The sequence below is a fragment of the Archocentrus centrarchus genome, chromosome 17 (assembly GCF_007364275.1).
Source record: "Archocentrus centrarchus isolate MPI-CPG fArcCen1 chromosome 17, fArcCen1, whole genome shotgun sequence".
NCBI classification, from domain to species: domain Eukaryota; kingdom Metazoa; phylum Chordata; class Actinopteri; order Cichliformes; family Cichlidae; genus Archocentrus; species Archocentrus centrarchus.
Window position 1 is genome coordinate 26,631,111 of NC_044362.1, and position 19,516 is coordinate 26,650,626.

The 19,516-nt window shown below is 40.7% G+C and overlaps 1 protein-coding gene across 1 annotated transcript in view; it reads right to left on the minus strand.

The window, feature by feature from the left end:
* st6galnac5a (ST6 (alpha-N-acetyl-neuraminyl-2,3-beta-galactosyl-1,3)-N-acetylgalactosaminide alpha-2,6-sialyltransferase 5a) overlaps positions 1 to 18,528 on the minus strand; it is a 63,100-nt gene extending 44,572 nt beyond the window's left edge. Inside the window, exons 1-2 of the mRNA XM_030752939.1 lie at positions 18,376 to 18,528; positions 17,397 to 17,606 (exon numbers count right to left, since the gene is read on the minus strand). Coding sequence (XP_030608799.1) covers positions 17,397 to 17,606; positions 18,376 to 18,390 — 225 coding nt within the window. The 5' untranslated portion in view covers positions 18,391 to 18,528. The remainder of the gene's footprint in view (positions 1 to 17,396; positions 17,607 to 18,375) is intronic.
* Between the last annotated feature and the right edge of the window lie 988 nt (positions 18,529 to 19,516).

The window sequence follows — 19,516 nt, forward strand, 5'->3', positions numbered from 1 at the left end:
TGCAGAACTGGAGGATACATTCAAAGATTCCACTTAATACAATTCTTGAAATACAACAGCAAATATAAAATAGTTGGTTTCTAGATAAATGCCCCAGACTAATTAAATATTATTAGACTGAATCAGTGAGTCATCAGGTAAAGTTGCTCCTAACAGATGAAAAGCAAACTTCTACTCCATTAATCTGTATTCATCATCTTTTGGTATATTTGAGTGTCATTATGAGATGTTAAGAACAGAGACGCATATACTGATAACATATTATTTCCAGTTGCAGTACACATTCTAATCATAGGTCTAAAACTGTATCCCCACTGGGAGCGAAGGCTGAGGCTGAAGGCTAGTTGCTTGTGGACTTTCCAGACTCTGGTTGCCTAGGTAACCATCCATCCATTTACCAGGTCATATGTCAATCACAGGTATTCTTCAATATCGTCGCTTACTTTTCTTGACTGGAAGCTCAAAAAAGTTTATCTTAGACTCGCACACTTTGCATCGCCAGCGCTTATTTCACCCATATTTGCTTGAAGTCACCAACTATCAGATGTTGGAAGTAATAAAGTATTTGTACTTCATTACTATACTTAAGAACATTTAGATATCGCTACTTTAATTGAGTATTTATTTTTTGGACTACTTTTTGCTTCTACTCCCCAAATTTTTTCACAAATATCTGTACTTTTTACTCCTTACATTTTCAAAATGGGCTTGTTACATCAAATTTAGGATGTCTGGGGGAAGTTTTTAATTTCCAGTCACTGCACGCTTTCAAACATCAAACCAATTTGTGCCCAAACAGATTAAACACAAACACATAAAAGGCAATCCTCTATTGGTGTATCCATCACTGGAACTTATAGGATAAAAAGAGAAAAATGGCCTAAATCATTTAATTTATGCATCATTTATAGCGCTTTACTCAGGGGTTAAAGCGGACAGATGTCCGTGAGCTGTGGTCACGGTACTTCAGGATCTAGTGCTACAGAATGACCATAAAGGGAATAATGTGTTGTGGCAGGTAATTTCAAATGCAACATTTCTAACAGCTGAGCAAATATCCATAAACACACAAGTTGTTTGTGTGCTTTTTGTCACACAGTGTGTCTGCTAGCTGAAGGTCCAGCTGCTGTTTTTTCAGGCAGAGAAAAGAATGTGAGAGAAGAGAAAGATGGAAGAAAGTGGACAGGAGAGGAAGAGGTTAGATTTAAAGGTAAGGGCTGCTCAATGATATTTGATAAACTGGAAATTTAAAATCAAATATTAGATCTGGAGATGATGTGAAGTTATGTTTTTTCATATTGTGAAATGTCCTGCAAGACAAACTGAGGTACACTAACTTCGTGTTATTCAGAGGTTGCATGAAAATACTGCAGTAGGTGCAGGACAAACAGGTTAGCTTGTAGTACTGTGCTGAATTTACAGTAAAGCTCTGTGTTGGAGTGGTCCACCTTTATACTGTCAGCATAAAGACAGTAAAAACAGTATACTGTCAGTGTAGGGGATGGAAATTAGTCAAAATAGCTCGTGAAATACTGGGTTACAACTTGTTGAATTCAATTGTGTAAATCCACAAAGAACAGTAAACCCCAAAGCAGCAGCACATGTCACCTGATCTCAGCCTGTACACAAAGAAAATCTACTGGATCTCACAATAGAAACGATTCCAAGTAGTGAATTTTTTCCCCACAATGAGACACTACAACCAATCTTAGTCCAAATCCTCCAACTGCCAAATCCCACATGAACCCCTAACTGTACTCATTTTTGGGTTTAGGTGTGGATGCAGAGTCACCCTCTACAATGTAGGTGGCAGCAAATAGAGCTATTTTTAAGAATTAATTCTCTCTTTTTTTTTTTTTTTTTCTGCTCATGTCCTACATAACAGTGTTCAAGCTGAGCACAGTCATTAGAATTTAGATTGAAATAAAAGTTGCATTCTCATGCACTAATACAGTTTTATTATTACATTAATAGAGCATGAGGTTCAGTTATCTTTGCACAAAAATATCTGGTAGAAACGTCCTCCAAAGAGCTACTTTTACTTTCTTTCTTTGACTACATTTCAGAGCCTGTGCTTTTTCACTTTTATTTGAACTAAAGAAGTTGAATCAGTACTTCAACTTCTACCAGAATATTTTTAATACAAGTATCAGTACTTCTACTTAAGTACAGAACGCCTGTACTTTTGCCATCTCTGCCAAATATCATATGCATTTTGTGGTCTCTGGTCATGATATTGCTTTCTTCCAGTGTGCTTAATTCGGGATTGCTTCCTTTAAGGTGTGTTCACTCTGGAAGTGATTCGCTCGTTGCACATCGCTTTGAAGAGCTGACAGCTCGTTGCTTGTGGGTATTCCAACCTCCAGTTGCCTGGGTAACCCTCTAACGCATTTACTACCAGGTTATATGTCAAATTGCTTCCAGTGTGTCCACAGTTTAAAGCCACCAGTATACCCGCCACATTGGTCATTTTGTGCACCACTGGTAACATCATTACACAGTCATATCCATTTATGCTCACCATTACAGCACAGTTTGTTCCACAAAGTTCTGTGCTTTTAAACTATCATAACATCTTTGTCTGTATAATCTGTGACTCTCTTTTACTGCTGTTTTAATGCTATATCATTAAAACAGCAGTAAAAACTGACACAATCGTACACTTGTGCCTTCAACTCAGCTGTGGCAGCAGCACAATGCGCCAGGTTACAAAACTTGAGAGGCGCACAACCGGCAGAATTGGCAGCTAGCAACAGTGGATGTGACGTCAATTTGATGTCAACTTTGTCATCCAGTGCTGTTTGTGAAGCACCACACAGTAGGTTATAAAATGGCCTTAAATGGCCCGTATGGTTTTGCAGCAATGTGGCGACCAGAGACCACAGAAATGAATGTCATTCAGCAACTTCAAGCAACTATTGGTGAAAAAAAATGTCAGTGATGTGAAGTAGGTGGGTCCTGAGAAACTTTTCTCTATGTCCAGTTGAGCGATTAAACCAACTACCAATGAGAGCGTAGGATACTGTTGATTGACATATGACCTGGTAGTAAATATGTTACAGGGTTACCTAGGCAACTAAAGTGTTTAATTTCTATTTTAATAATTACACAAGAAAAGTTTGTTCAAACAACAGGAGATGGTGAGAGAGCAGGTAGGCAGGTGGGTTTTCTTCCTGACAGGTTTTCCACAGCAGGTGTTTATTTGCTTGACTGAAGGAATGGAGGCTGGAAAACTGGAGGGGATCTCGGCAGATGGTGAAGAAGAGGTAATTTCACTGAGAGATTTATCACAAGAAAGTTTTCCTGAAGCTAGAGTACTTACCATACAGTGTGCTGTATCTGGCAAAGAATGGATGAAGAGCTTGTGTGGGTAACTGAAGATAGAGAACAGGTGTGCCAACCTGAGTTGAAAGGAACAGGTGAGGAAAATGCCTAGCTGATCCCACCAGAAAGGACAGTCTGACTTTTCACAAACTGGTAGAGGGAAAAGGGGGGGGGGGGGGGGGGGGGGGTGCACTGAGGAGCCATTGACAGAGAGCCGGGAAGTCCATAAGCAGCCATATGTCAACTTCAATGCCCAACGAGCAAATCACTTCTAATGGGGGCGCAGCTTTAACGTAGAAGGGCTTTCAGCACTAATGCAACAGTCTTACTTCCAACTCTAAACATGATGTAAAAAAACAGTAGCATAAAGGCTTGCGTGTGACTGATCTACCAGTGTGCTTTTTTTTTTTTTTTTTTTTTTGAAATTGAACTGAAACTTGGCGGCATATGATTCCACTGGATGTGACAATTTCATTAGTGGTTCGATCCCAATCGCTAGTTTAATAAAAGGAACTTTGTTATAAGCATTCAAAAGTAAACACTGTTTTTTTTTTTTAATCATTTGAGACCACAAGCTAAAACCAATTGTAGACAATCCAGGAAATCATTGAACTGTAACATTTGTTAATATATAAACCTCCTTCAACTTACTACTTGTTAACTGTAGCTTTTAGATAAACAAAAAGGACAATATTTCAGTCTAAAATATGGAAGCAGGGTAAAGCAGAAATCATTCCAGCACTGCACAGTCATCTTCTTGGTAGCTAAAGTTTGTAGCTGTGAATTAATTTGTAGAAGCAATAAAACAGATTATAATGGCCAAGTGGTCGATATTGTTCTACCAAGTTACTAGCTGAGCATCTGATGCTATAATGGTGATGATGATGATCACCACCATCAAAGCTTTCTTTGCATTATTAATGAGATGATGATAGAAGGAGGAATTAACACTGATTACGAGCTGAGGAAAGAGAGTCATCTTCAGCTCATAAATAGACTCTTTTTGCATTGCTGAATGAGCTTCTGTATCTGTTAATTTAATTAGCTGCAGCCAGCTGTCTTTATTTCATTCTTCTTCAGTGCAAAAATGACAATTAGGAGTGCTTCCAGTTTAAAATGTGAAAATGATTTGTTCCAAAACTTTCCTCTGAGCTCAGTGCTGATGGAATAAACTTTGCTGATGCATCAGCATAGTCTAGGAGGAAACCTCTGCACTTCTATCAATCAAAGCAGAGTGATTTGAGTCAAATAACTACCTGTGCTAAACTTTACTTACCTATCCATGTTCTGCAACATGCTGGACTTTAGGCAACTTGAAAGGTAAACCGTAAACTGAATACCTCCAACAACCTCATCCACAGCCAGAAAAACACAATAATGCTGATATCAGCCTAGCTGGACACTCAAAATGTCAGGAGGAAAAAGGACAGACTGGCAGACTCCAGACCAGAAAATGGATTTGTTTTACTAATTTAACTTAAAAAAAAAAAAAAAAAAGCACAATAACTGATCAATAGGTTAATTGCTCCTTCACCTAGAAGGTTAAGCAATGAATAACACACAACACTGTCCAGAGCTGTGGCTGTGTGTTACTGGCCATTCCCTTAGCTTAAATACTTCCAGTCATAACTACTGAGTGGAGTCAGCAGCAGAGAAAGATGGTACCTAAAGGGGTGTCCACACAGGAAGCAGTTTGCTTGTTACAAATCACTTTGTATGACTGTTGGTTGCTTAGGTAACCTGCTCATGTATTTATAACCCTGTGATATGTCAGTCAACAGTGCCCTTCAATCGCTTGTCTTCAAGTTACACAATATAGTAACAACATTTTATTAAACAAACTAAACAACCCATAAACCTAAACAGGTTCCAGTATAGCTCACTGGATTGCGCATGTGACCCATATACTGTAAGACTATTGCAGAGGCCCAGGTTTGAATATGCCCCAGGCAATTTACTGCATGTCTTCCCTGACTCGCTTTCCTGTCCACTCTCCACTGTTCTATCACAATAATGGCTACAAAGCTCCCAAGGGAAAACAAAACATACCAATGCTAAAGGTTTCACAACAACAGGGACCCACCATGCTAATTTTTCTTTGTATATTTTGTGCAGATGAGCTGGAGGAGGTGGCTGGGGAGAGGGAAGCCTGGGCTTCTCTGCTTAGGCTTCTGCCCCCGCGACCCGGCCTCGGATAAGCGGAAGAAAATGGATGGATGGATGGATGGATTTTGTGCAGCTATGACGTACCTGTTGAGAGCTGTCTCAAAAGTACCCTGCACTGTGGACTTTTCTTTTTTTTTTAGTTACTGTATGTGTCCTTCAACTTCAACTCCATCTTTTTAAATCTCTTTAGAAAAGGCTTTTTTGTGATTTACTTATTTTCAGTGGATTTTGTTGAGTTAGATGCGTCTTTATACACTACTCAAAAAAATTAAAGGAACACTTTGAAAACATGAGATCTCAATGGGGAAGAAAAAAAAAATCACAAGATATCTATACTGATAAAGACAGGGTATTGTGTTAGGAATGAAAGTATGTCACATCATTTGATGGAAATAAAAATCATGCACCTACAAAGGGCTGAATTTAAATACAGCCTGAAAATTGCCAAAATTTCATTGCAGAAATTCAAAATGGTACTCAGTAGTTTATGTCATGCTTGTGCTTGTATGATTGCTTGTATGCATGCCTGACAGTCTGAAGTGCAACCTGGTGGGGTTGGATGGAGTGAAACATAATGTCCCAGATGAGGCCGGAAATTGTTGTGCACACACTGCACCAGCACAGGGTCTGACAATGGGTTCAAGGATTTCATCCCGCTACCCAATGGCAGTCAGAGTGCCATTGCCAAGCCTGTAAAGGTTTGTGCATCCCTCCATGGATATACCACCCCAGATCATCACTGACCCACCAGTCATGCTGAATTATTTTACAGGCAGCATAACGTTCTCCATGGTTTCACCAGACCCTTTCACATCTGTCACCTGTACTCAAGGTGAACCATCTCTCATCTGTGGAAAGCACAGGGCGCCAGTGGTGGACCTGCCAATTCTGGTATTCTATGGCAAAAGCCAATTGAGCTCCACGGTACCGGGCAGTGAGCACAGAGGATGTCAGGCCCTCAGTCCACCCTCATGAAGTCTGTTTGGTCAGAGAAATTCACACCAGTGGCCCGCTGTAGGTCATTCTGTAGGGCTCTGTAGTGCTCATCCTCTTCCTCCTTGAACAAAAGGAGCAGATGCCGGTCCTGCTAATGGGTTAAGGACCTTCTACAGCAGTGTCCAGCTTTCCTAGAGTAGCTCCTGTCTTGTGGTCTTGAGACTGTGCTGGGAGACACAGCAAATCTTCCGGCAACGGCACGTATTGATGTGCCATCCTGGAGGAGCTGAACTACCTGTGAAACCTCTGTAGGGTCCAAGTATCTCCTCAGGCTACCAGCAGTGACACTGACCCCAGCCAAAGTGAAGCCACTAGTGAAAATACAGTCAGAAAAGATGAGAAGAGAAAAATGTCAGTGGCCTCCATCTGTAAAACCATTCCTGACTTGGCGGTCGTCTCATTGTTGCCCCTCTAGTGCACCTGTTAATTTAATTAATTAACACCAAAGCAGCTGAAACAGATCAACAGCCCCCTCTGCTACTTAACTGATCAGATCAGTATCCCAGATGTTTAATTGACTTGATGTTATATTCTGATTATTAAAAAATGTTCCTTTAATTTTTTTTGAGCTGGGTACAATTAACCACTTAACTGCACAGTTTTTTTTTTTTAATGAGATTTTACAGCGCCATTAAAGACAAGACCATGCCAGCTATACCCTACACCCCCTAAAATCAATTTAGAAACACTGACAATCATGGAAACTTCCACTATTGGCCTATATGTCAGCATGACCCACTTGCTACTGCTGATCTCGGTGAAGCTAAAGTCTGTATGTACTAGCTTCTGAAAGATGATGGAGGTCAGTGGTTCATCACCGTTCTTGCCGGCTTCAATATACCTACTTCAGAGCTGATGTTTGGACAGTCGTGAAGCGCTGAAATGTCTTGGTTTGAACTTTCCGGCACAAACAAACGAACAGTCACACCAGCTTTTTTTTTCCAAGGATTGACAAGAAGTGTGAGAACAGGCAGAGCTGCAAGGACAAATTCTCTCCTTCACACCTAAAATTATTACCTCCTTTACTGTTCATATTCACTGCAGAGCGCCACTAACACCTCTGCTTTCAAAGGAATGGAAACAACGTGTGATCAGAGAAGTGACAAAAAGAGGATTTCCAAATAAAATGTTTTCACCTGCAGCACAAATGAATTCCAGACACTAAATCAACTATTTTAGCTGGAGCTTGTTTATTGATATGATCAAGTATATGCTTTTCTTAACCCTCCTTTGCTATACTGACCAGGTTTTGCTGCTTAAATATTAGTATTATTAGTTGAGATTTCAGCTTCTGTTTTCTGAAATCTTCTTTATTCACACACAGACACACACACAAAGTGTAAATGCATCCAAATTTATGGAAATTCTGTCATATTATCAAAAATAATAATTTGTCACATGATCAACTGTTACACATCAATAACATGGGGATCTTTTCCATTTTCTACCTGCTATCTGATTTGACATGAGCACAGAATTACGCCTCAGGTAGAATCAGTTTACTGGGTTGAGCCATTTCATTCACCCATTGGCATTGAGTCATTTGCACTTCTCCCATTCCTGGTGTCACTCCCTTCCCTTTTCTGACCCACTTGGCGACCAATCGCCATTTGAACAACGCACATCATTATCCACGTTGAGCAACGTGCAGTTGGGATTTTGGAGGACAGCACGGGAGCATGTTTGCATTGGTTGAAAACCCCTCTCCGTAGGCTCTCCACAGGCAAATCCATATGGAAACAGACCATAGATTTAATATCCTGCATAGCAAACCTGTCAGAGACACCTGTCATGTGACAGTGTTACAGTAAATTCACCATCAACAAAATTACAGGAATATAATTTCATATATACACGTTATTTCTTAACATTTGTGGTATTCATGTCTCCTTGCATTAATTTGTGTGGGTGTGTATGACATTGATACAGGTGAAGCCTGTGATTGGTTAATTCAATGAGCTTGCTGCATCTGGCCTGGACTGTCAGACAACTGCAGCTTTTTTAGCCTCCAGCTGACATCCACCACCTGCCTTTTCTCACTTCTTCTGCTCCCATCAATGAAGCAGCGTTTAGTTCTTTGTTGCCTTGGGAATTCTGTGTAAGCAGAGTAACTTTGGAAGTTTGGACTCTGACAGCCTTGCTAGTTGTGACCTAATAATTGGTACTCTGTAAATATTGAGCACTTAGTAACAGTTAATGAGAGTGAGAAGCCTTTTTTTTTTAATTGAACAAGTTTTCCCTTTGTTGCCTTCTTTTCTTTTGTTCCGGAGCTTAGATGGCAGACACAATTTGTTTGCCTTTTGTTTTATTGTTAGGAATGAGCAGGGTTGATTAGTAAGCTTTTGTTTGATGTTTGGGGTATTGCTCAGCTCTGAAGAGAATAAACTCTTAGTGAACCTTGATTTGTCTTTTGTAGCTGGCTTTTCTTGAGAGTGGAGGACTCACACACAGAATGTTATGTGCAGATTTCCCCTTAACCGCAGATGTAACAAACCCATTTTATAACCAATCAATTTACTAGTCAAAAGTCATATTAAAAGACAAACACATAATCTTTTTATTTGTTTTTTTTAATAGCAATAATACAATCAGTATTATCTGCTTTGTAAGAGGGTCTGACATGGAGACAATGTCACCATTTGGCTCTCTACCTTACAGTCACACTGCAGTGGAAACATGGTCATTTTTGACTAAAGACACATTGTTGCCATTTCAATGTTTTCTTTGTTAACAGTTGCATTCAAAAGGTGCAAAGATTGTGAAAGAATGTCAGAGAGACGGATGCATTCACACCTTTTCAGTAACTGAATTCAAGTCTGAAATCCTTCTTGGCTGCATTTGCACTCTGCAATTTTTAGATCTGATAGTTATCCAGTTGGCCCCCCGCATGCATGAAGTGGTTGGAGATTGCTTGTCGACAGTCAAATAGCTGAGAAATCTGTAACTTTCCAAACCTGAGATTCACGGCCCATTTACAGTCAGCTGTGTAGGGACAGAGACAAGGGAGCCAGGGTTTCTGTCTCGTTTGCTCCTTTTTTTCTTACCTACCATGAGCATCCAGAATACCTCCAGTTCCCCTTAGTCCCGAGATCTATAGATTAAACTCAGATTGCAGGTTCAATTCCAATTTTTCCATCAGAGCTGTTCAATTTTCATTAAATTACTAGCTTGTATCTGGCTTTAGTCACACTTAAGCAATTTTAACATGCTGACACTGACATATCAGATCTAGAACAAAAATGAATGTAGCCTTATCTCCTTTGTTTCACTCATTTAGACAAAGAAAGAAAGAAAGCATCATATTGGCCAGGTGATGTGGATCATGTGCACAATTTCCAGTTCAGTGAACAACATGCCATCTTAAATTGTTTCTGACATGGACTGGACTATTTGCAGTGTCTGTTTTGCACTACAGAGATTTAGGTTCCCATGACAAGACACTGGTATTGATATAATCTGATTTAATACAGAGCTCTGCCATCAGAGAGGAAGTAAGAGGAGCCCGAAGCAGCTCTGTATGCACCCGGGAAAATTGCTTACTCCTCGGCACCTCTGGAAGTGTAATCAGTGAGCGGGATACCAAAGAAAGCCTTTGTCGAACAGCCATGACACCATCTCTTCAATGAGGGTGGGGATGATGGGATATACATCAAAGTCGGCTCTGTAATTGGGAGTGTTTCGACTGAAGGGCAGACAACGTGGTACAGGAAATGATTTAATGTCACATCAGCAAAACACCGCAGGGCTACAGAGGCTGCTTCTGTCTTCATGGCTTTCTGGTGCTTAAAAGTTGAGGTTTCTTCTGAAACTTTTCCTTTGTCTTTACTTGTTTTACATAAAAACTTAAAACACAACTCTGCTCCTTTGCTCTGTTTTTGGACAAGAAGCACACTGTTTAGGCAAACCCCATGTCTCCATAATTAATAACCTTGGCATCCAATATGTTTCTAATCTGGGGGAGGAATGCTCATGGCATAGAGAAGGAGACTTTGCCAAATAGAAAAATAAAAAAAACAGTTGGATAATTTCTCTCTCCCACCATGGAGGGTATGCTCATTAATCATGCCTAAAGAGCTGAGTAATGTAGCCGGCCTCGCGTGTCTGTGGAGCCAGATGACGGAAAAGCAAAGAAATTCGACTTTATTGTGGTGCTTCTCGCCAGCCGTCGTCTCGCATTTGCTCTTAACCACGAGAACGGCAGCAGCTATCATCTATCTCCTGATATTGTGCCACAAGGTATGATCCATTTATCATAGTTTAACCTTTTCAGATCCTTTGCTGCTTTTTCTGGGACTGAATGACGAAGGTACGCCACATGCTAAAGCCTACCATCCACCAAATATTAAAACACAGAGAAGCTTTAAATCACCATTCAGCTCATGGCATAAGCCTCGAGAAAACTTCCCTCCACATCCTTTATGTTAAAATGTATAACTCCACCAGTGATTCCCTAACCATGGAATGCCAAAAGGCACGGAGTGTAAGATTACTCCATCGAGGGAATGCTTATCGAGAGGCAGTGCCCCCCACCCCACCCTTCACCTGTAATTGCTTTCCAGGCCTGCACCGGAAAGAGCCTGGAGCTGTGTTATGTTTGGCGGGAGCAGAACACTCTGGAGATAAGTTGAATTCCAAGACTATGCTCCAATTGGGACTACTGTGGCATAACGAAACCACTATTCTCCTCCTTCAGTCAGAATGAGCCATTTTTGTATTCTAACATTGTCTTTGCATAAAAATAGCAGTTATCTGTCACTGATGTTGCCTTCATTTTGTGTTGTAATTTAAAAACCCTGAAATGGTACAAAGCACAAAGACAGAACTCACACACACACACACACACACGCATTTGTGCTCTTTTTCCACACAGCCCTGCAGACTTCACAAACACTGTTAGTTCACATTAGATGACTACAGAGTCCTTGCCCATAACGGCCTAATTGGGGAGTTTTCTGTCTTGCTTTCCAGCTGGCTGATTGCGGAGCGAAATCCTAATGAACAGTGAAAAATAGCTTCGTTGCGCAGTGAAGATGTGACTGTCTGAGATGAAATATTCAAACATCTCACTTCTCCAGCTGTCACTAAAGCTGCGATTGGGGGAAGGATGCCTTGTCATCTCTCCTTGGCACAGATGGCTTCGCATGCTCATGCCTTCAAGCAAAGTGTACCTAGTCAGAGTATTTCCAGCCCCGATATGTCTAAAAATCAACTCTGACCACAGTTTGTGCCGAACAACCTGCTTTGTAAATTTCTTGTTCTGTCTCAGTAGGATTGCCAGCTGCAGCATCACAGTTTCTATCCAAGGACTGCAAAAAAACAACCAAAAAAAAAATACAACAACAATTATTACAAGATTATGGTCAACTAATCCTAATATGCAAGTCCCTGAAGAGGAATCGCATATTGCCACATTAGAGGTGACATTTTTGTCTTTTGTGAAATAGAATTTATCCAAAAGCTGCCAAGCTAACGATATTTAGTACATGGATCCTCATCATTTGGGTGTTCATTTGAATTTTCATCGCACACCACCAGATGGTCACACATTTGAGTTATAACCTGCAAAACTAATGAACCTCCAATTAAATGACAACCTCTAGGGCTGAAAAACAAACAAACAAAAACAAACAAACGAAAACAGCACAGAAGTGCCAAAAAAAATCTGCAGTTCCTTAAGTTGCCACTTAAAGCTGGCTCCCAAAACAAGTCAATCCCCCAAGGTTCCTGCATTAAAATGTCCAACCTTACAGCATAAACAAACTTCTTTACTAATTATACCCTTACGTTACTGAATGACTCGTTCATCTGGGTACTGGAGTGAGGGGCTAGATGCTTCAGTTGACAAGTGTCCTGATATAGGCAGCTGTGTGTGAACTGAACCTCTCGACCGTGACTGCTTTTGTTTTTTGAAGTATTTTAAAGACATTATATGGCTTGGTCTGAGTTTTTCAAAAAGAAAAACAATTAAATTGAATTAAATGTATTTTATGTGTGTTGCACTGGTTATGGATGCACTGGCAGGTTATAGATGCAGCTTGCTAACCAAGCTTGCTAGCATTTGCTGATAACTTAGCACTCCACCATCTAGATCAAATATGGTTACTCCGGGGTCCAAAAAACTAAACACTAGCTTTCAAAATGCTAAAAGTTAAGGCTGCAAAATGCATTTGCCATGTCAAGGTGGGTATGTCCATCTTTTATATACAGTCTGTGGTCAGGACACCTACACCCCTGGACACTGAGCATGTAATAAAGAGAAGCGGGACACATCTGAAAAAAGGGCATTAAATTATACCTCAGGTTTAAAATGGGCTGTCTCAGTTTACCTCAAAGAACTACTTTTTTTTTCTTCTTAAGACGAACACTGATTTAGAGAGCAACATGTTCTCAGGGTGGTGGTGGTGGTGTGTGTGTGTGTCTCAGGGGTGCACAAAAATCTGATGAATAACATTTCACATTTGGTGATGAAAACCAAATCTAACAAAAAACAAAACAAACAAAAAAAGGGTAGCACAGGAAGTGAGACCTGAGACTACATTAACTGCTACTAGCACAACCTCCATCCTAGCATCAGCTTTTGACATGTCCAGGTCAGGGTGCCCCTCTTGTTTGACAAAGCTTCATGCTCTTGTCTCTACCTCAGCCTCCTCTTCTTGACTCCACCTGACTTGCAGGATATCCCCTTTTTAAAAAAAATAAAATAAATTTGCATGTTTCTCATTGTCAGGAAGGCAATCAGAGAGAGACAGCCACTCTGTCTTGTCCTCCCATCTTCACCAAGAGACAGACAAGAGTGGTTTCCAATCCTCCTCCTCCTCCACCTCTTCACTGGGAAAATAAAAAGCAGGATAGTGCAAGAAGAAAAGAAACCCGTAGGGATTTCACTCCATCTTTCACTCCTGTGTCAGTTTCTGTCTCCTCCTTCACTCTCTTCTCTCATTCTCTCAGACTGAACCTTTCCTGGCTCCTATATTCTCTTTTATCATTCTCTCCGTCCTTGCCCTTCCCCAGTTTTGTCCTCTTCTCTCATTCTCTTTGCCCTTACTCTACAAGACTTTCGTTCCCTTTTCATCTCCACCCTAAGTTTCTTTCTCTGCTTTCTTATCTGGTCACTCTCCTTCACAGCACAAGTCCAGGCCCACCAATGCTGCTGCGTAGCTCGAAATAAATTACCCTTCACTCTGACCTGAATCAAACATGTGGTGTTGAAAATTCTGGGTATGAAGGAATTAATGGATTTAAATGCATATTGTAACATACCAAAGAGAAGAAATCTTTGTTATCTATTCTTGTGAATGTTTTTTTTTCAAAGATGGTTCAAGGAATCACAGAAAAATATTTTTAAAGCACAAAAAGCGAAGTGTTTTAGCATCTTGGCCAAGCGTCTGCAGAAAACATATAGGCTTCCAAATGTTTTCTGAGTTTAATACTCTGGTGGATGATAAAGTGAAGTGGTCAAAGGCTGACTGACATTGCACCCGTATGCCAGCCAGCTGATATCTTGGAGAGATCAATATGGCACAGAGGTCAGCAAGCAAAGATGAGGAAGACAAATGTTCAAGTCAGTATTTTTTCCCCCCCCAAACAATGATCATTCAGCACTGCAGGAGAGCACATTTGAGACAAGGCCAACAATTTTTACCCTGCAATATACAAGGAAAAACCACAGCCATGTTTTCAAGTACATAATGGCTCAGGAAAACTTCGTGGAAAGTTTTTGAAGACTATACTGTACTATGCGCTGTAGCAGCCTGTGCATTCAAATCATAGAGTATTGATTGCAGCTTGCAGCGAGAGATAGAACACGAAGGGTGACATAATAGCAGGTTTCAAGCAGCATAAATGATGTTCAGGGGTGCTGTGGCCCTAATTGATATCCCTTGTTGCCAAAATGTCAATAAGTTTATTGCCAAGAGAAAAAATAAATTAGTGGTTTACTTATGATGCTCGGCTGCTCCAGTTCACTCGAGGAAAATCAATTCTCATCCCTAGCTGGGCTTACTGACGCCTTACAGACAAATCCTCATCAAATCAAAACATTCACGGTCACTGAATATTGGCATTCAAGGCAGTGATTAAAAAAAAAAGAGAAAGAGGGTGCTGCGTGCCCTGGGTTTCCTAAAATATGACAGCAATAACTCATTTCACATTTCTTTGTGCGCTGCTTGACTTCGGACAGATCTTTGTGACCTAGCTGGGCAATATTTTGGAGTCGGAGTCAAAGAGCTAAACAGCCTGTGGCACACTGGCAGCACCTCTCGATAAATATTAACTGGATTTGAATGTTTTCTATCAAATAAGGTCCATAACCCAGATCCCACAATCAAATTCACAGCATTAAAGGTTTTAACATATTTGAAAGAAGCATATTTGGGACAACTCTAAGATATAATGCAATTAAAGGCTGGACTCAAAAGCAGAATACAAGTGTCTGACACAACTTCCAAGATGCATTTAGGAGAGGAAAGTCTGCAGAGGTCAAAACTCCAACAAGACTTGTAGTACTTTCTGCACAGACAGGTGTGTTGTAAAGCTGCAAGCCATATCCTTCTCTTCCTAAAACCTACTTTTATCCTTAACCCTCAAACCAAGTATTAAAATGTTAATACAAAACTACAGGAAAAGAAACACAGCCTTTTACCAAATGTGTCCTCAAGTTCAAGGTGTAAAACTCATGTTGAGATACCACAGAGAGGAAAGGTGAAGAATAGTGATTGTATATTGGATCCAATATACATTTGTCATCAACATGTTCAGCCATTATGTTAATTTTCTATTTTGTTTTGAGGTCATTTCAATAATGTGGTAAAACTGTGGATTTTGGGAAATGATCTGACTGCTGTTCTGCTCAGTTTTAACAGCATCACTAAAACACCATTCATTTTAGACTGCTGGGTATCTATGTCATATATATATATATATATATATATATATACAGAACAGCAGTCAGATCATTATCTTATAACCATTAAAATATGTAGTACTAATGTGAAACTCAATTAAAAGCATAATAACTTAAATCACCTTCTTTTAAAGCAGAGATAGAGAGATGCTGTTTTCACTCCTGCCACAGATGGATTACTGAATGGGCTGACTAGAAACACAGCCACCACCACGACATGTAAAGTAAATCCACCCAAAAGGTGACAAACATGCATTTTCTGTAGCGCTGAGCTACTCAGAAGAAAAATTCAAGAAGAAACAGAAGCAGCACGTCTCCCGAGAAAACTGCCAGCTGAAGTTTCCAGGCAGCATTAAAGGTTTCCACACTTGTTGGTTTCTGCACCAGTGAGATTTGTTTTAGTGAATAATAGTTCTACCATCTGTTGCCAACCTCCATTACTTTGTCACAAGATTAAATGACTCTTCAGATCCCCTGGTGTTTAATTTAGAAGAAGTTCATTTACCAACCAGGCTACTTTTTCCTGATGTTCAGGAACAGTGGGTTGACTCCCAAATGTGGCTGGAACATCCTCACGCTACATATTTGTCTCATCTGCACAGCCACACCATCATCTAAGAGCAGGTCCAATTACTCATATGCAAATCAGCCTATGACATAACCTGATGACTTAATACTTGTTTTGCAGCAGCCAGCAGATACTTTCCTTAAGACAGAGGTGGCAGCACAAATTGGCCTGTCACTCACAGTGTCTTCACTCCTGCCACTGACGGATTACTGTATGGGCCGTCTGGACACAAGCCCAGCAGCCCAAGAGCTCAGGAGGCCAGAGAAGAGACTGCTCTTGTTTGACAGTCAATTAACGAGCCAATCAGATGCAAAATGACTAGAAAGAGGTGGAATGACAAGAACAGGATGCAAAATGACTACAGATGCACAGAATGACAACAAAAAGATTTAACGTGACTGCTAAGAGACCAAAACTGACTTTAAAGATATTTAAAATGACAATAGAGGGATACAAATACAGAAACAAAATAACAACAGCTACAAAATGACTACAAAAACAGGTAAAATTACTGCAGGCAGGTGCAAAATGTCTACAGAGACTCACAACAACAATGAGGGGATTTACAATGAAACAAAGGAGATACCAAATGTCTAGACAGATGTAAATTGGCAATCACTGGATCCAGAGACTCAAGAGAGATGCAGAAAATAGAAAAGAGGCATAAAAGGACTAAAGAGGTAATAATGCGAAATGGCTCAAAAATGAGTGAAAATAGCTAAAGACCAGTGTAAAATAATACAAAAGTATATAGCCACAAATCGCTTTTGGTGCATTGCTCCTGCGCATTTGAATGAATAATTTCGACCACAACGTTCAATTTCCCCAAATTTTTAATTCTTAAATCCAGTTATTGCAGACAGACGCAGGAGCCCATCAACCAAACCGCCTGCAGCGAGGCGCGCTGCCCCTGCACGTTTCCTGAAAACGCCTTCACAAGGTGATTAGGTCTGCTTTACTTGCAGAGGCTTCGCTCCCTGGTATTCTCATTGATTGTTTTCTCTTGGCTTGGTAAACAGATGGCAGTCAATACAACCCCACAGTGACGTCAGGGGTTCACCTAGCTGCAGGTCTCCTGGGCTTATCAATTAGAGCTTAAGAATGCAGCCGAGGATTTCATTTGTAGCCTAAGCTGTTATTAGTAACGACAGGTTGGTATTGAATGTGGCGCAACACAGTGCTGGAGAAAATTGTGATAAATGACAGAGGAGGCTCTTTCTCTAAAGAGCTGCGCAGACAAAGTACAGGTCATTAGACGGGAGGAAATGTGCGTGTACGCGTTTCAGGCTGGGGAAGATTCAGTGCCGAAAAGGGCTGGGGAAAAAGTAAAACTTTCAAAAGCTTTGATGCCGACCTTGTAGTGCATTAACTACACATTTAAAGCGAACCATCAGCCTCTTCTCTGCGTTATGAGAGACGCACTCAGCCACATCTGTTTACCTTATGGTCGATGATGCTACTGTATCCCTGGAGGACCGGGGGGTGAGGCTTGGCGACCCCGGCGGAGGCTTCGGTGGGCCGCCGCAGCTGTTCATTCTGCCTGATGCGCGTGTCGTTAGCGTCTCTGGAAGCGCCGTTGAAGCTGCCGTTGTACACGAGGAACAAGCTGGCGCACAGGAGAAGCACGAGAAGCACGGCTACCCCATGGCGCTGACACAAAGACACAAGCAGATGCCGACAAATTAGCCCAGTTGCACCGGACTGAGTTTAACCTGCAACTGTGGACTTCATACAAGCTGAGCGGCAGCAGGCTCTGGTTTGTCAGTAAAACACCAACTTCCTGTAATGCATGTCACGTGCGACCAAAACTTAAAACCACAGCTCTTATCGACCTGTTATAAGGGTACAGCCATGTTAATGACACTATTGGACTGCTAATTATCTTCTTTACTTAGTTTGCGTGCATGCATTTTTATGATCAGGTGCGTTCAGGAGCACATCTGTAGTGTAATTTACAGTACGTGCCACACCTCATAGGACACCAAAAGCTGATAAAGAAAAGTTAATAATACTAATACTACTAAAAATAAAATCACCTCTATAAATTTACGCCAACCGCACATGGATAGAATAAGCAGCTCATGGCACTTTCGATTTGCTCTTTTGGTTTTATTTAACAGTTTACCATTTAATACTTAGCAGTTGATATTGAAGCAACACAGATATTGTTCACTTTCTGAAATTTAGGTATCCGTATTAAACTAAGAAAATCAAGCATCCAGCGCGCTTTGCTGAGATGGAGCTTTCGTGCCAAACAGAGCGCACAGCTGGACGCCCATTGTTCTGATCCTAATCTTTTGATCCCACACTGTACACCACAGCAGCGTTCTGTCGATTAGAGCGTACTTCACGGAACAATGCTGGATTTAAAAGCGAGCACAAACAGTTGCCTGCAGTGTTACATGGTAAAACCCTTTACCATAGGTGTCTTCATTTTGCGGCGCGCTGTCTTATCGCTGCGGTTCAGTGCGTAAGGCTCCACTTTCACTCATGGTCCAGCATCATCTGCTCGCCTCCCGAATCCACTCCAGTCCGACTGCGCTGTACCAGCCCGCCTGCCTCTGCCCGTGTGTCTTCAGACTAGAGCCCAAGTGCAATTCATACAGAGGAGACCGCGACAGATGTTCACTGTTGTACCTCTGCTGGGTCTTAATGCCCCCCGAGTTTTTTTTTTTTTCCTTTTTTTTTTTTTTTTGGAGCCAGTGAGTGGAGGCGCAGCGCTTTTAATTAAAGAGACTACCTGCAAAAGAGTGATAAGACCCATTTGGTAAACGTTATTTCCTGCTGAGCCATATTTGATGTAAATCTGCGCAATTACTCTGGAGTACATTGAGCCCACGCTATGTCAACTTTTGACGTCTGTTGCATTACCCATGGGATGGATTATAAAGACAAGAGAAGTTATGGCTCTACAGTGCAGCTTTTATCTGGAAAAACGCACTGAATGTCTGTCAGTGGTGAAATGTTACCATGTGTTCACTCGTGCTCTGTGTTTAAATACAAATTGTACTCGAGAATTTCAGTTTGAGATCTCCTCATACTTACACTTTCGAGGAGGGATTCTTAGTAGATTGGAGTACAATCTACTAAGAATCCATTTTATCACATTCATCCTTTAGAAATTAGGGGATTAAATTAAATTTAATAGTTAAGTTTTAACTATTAAATTGCTCCACCACATACAACCATAAGCTGCACACGTTACTGCACTAGCAGCAAGCTCTATCAGAAACTCACAAGGACCTTTTCTATATTCGTGAAGGACGCTTTGCTGCCAGCTCTTTTTATTTTTACCCACCATTGTCACTGAATTACTTTCAGCTGTAAATGCTGTACTTTGAAAAGATGTTATTTAAGTGAAGTACTGAATTCTTCCTCTACTCCATTCAGTGAATACAGAATCCACCTTTTAATTAAATGTAATTATTTTTTACTTCATTTATTATTTTTTATACTTTCTTAAAGGCTGTATGAAATGTTAAATAATGGAGTACTGACACCATAAACAAAAAATATTTTTAATCAATATTATATCAAATCGTTGCTGAATCTGTAATACA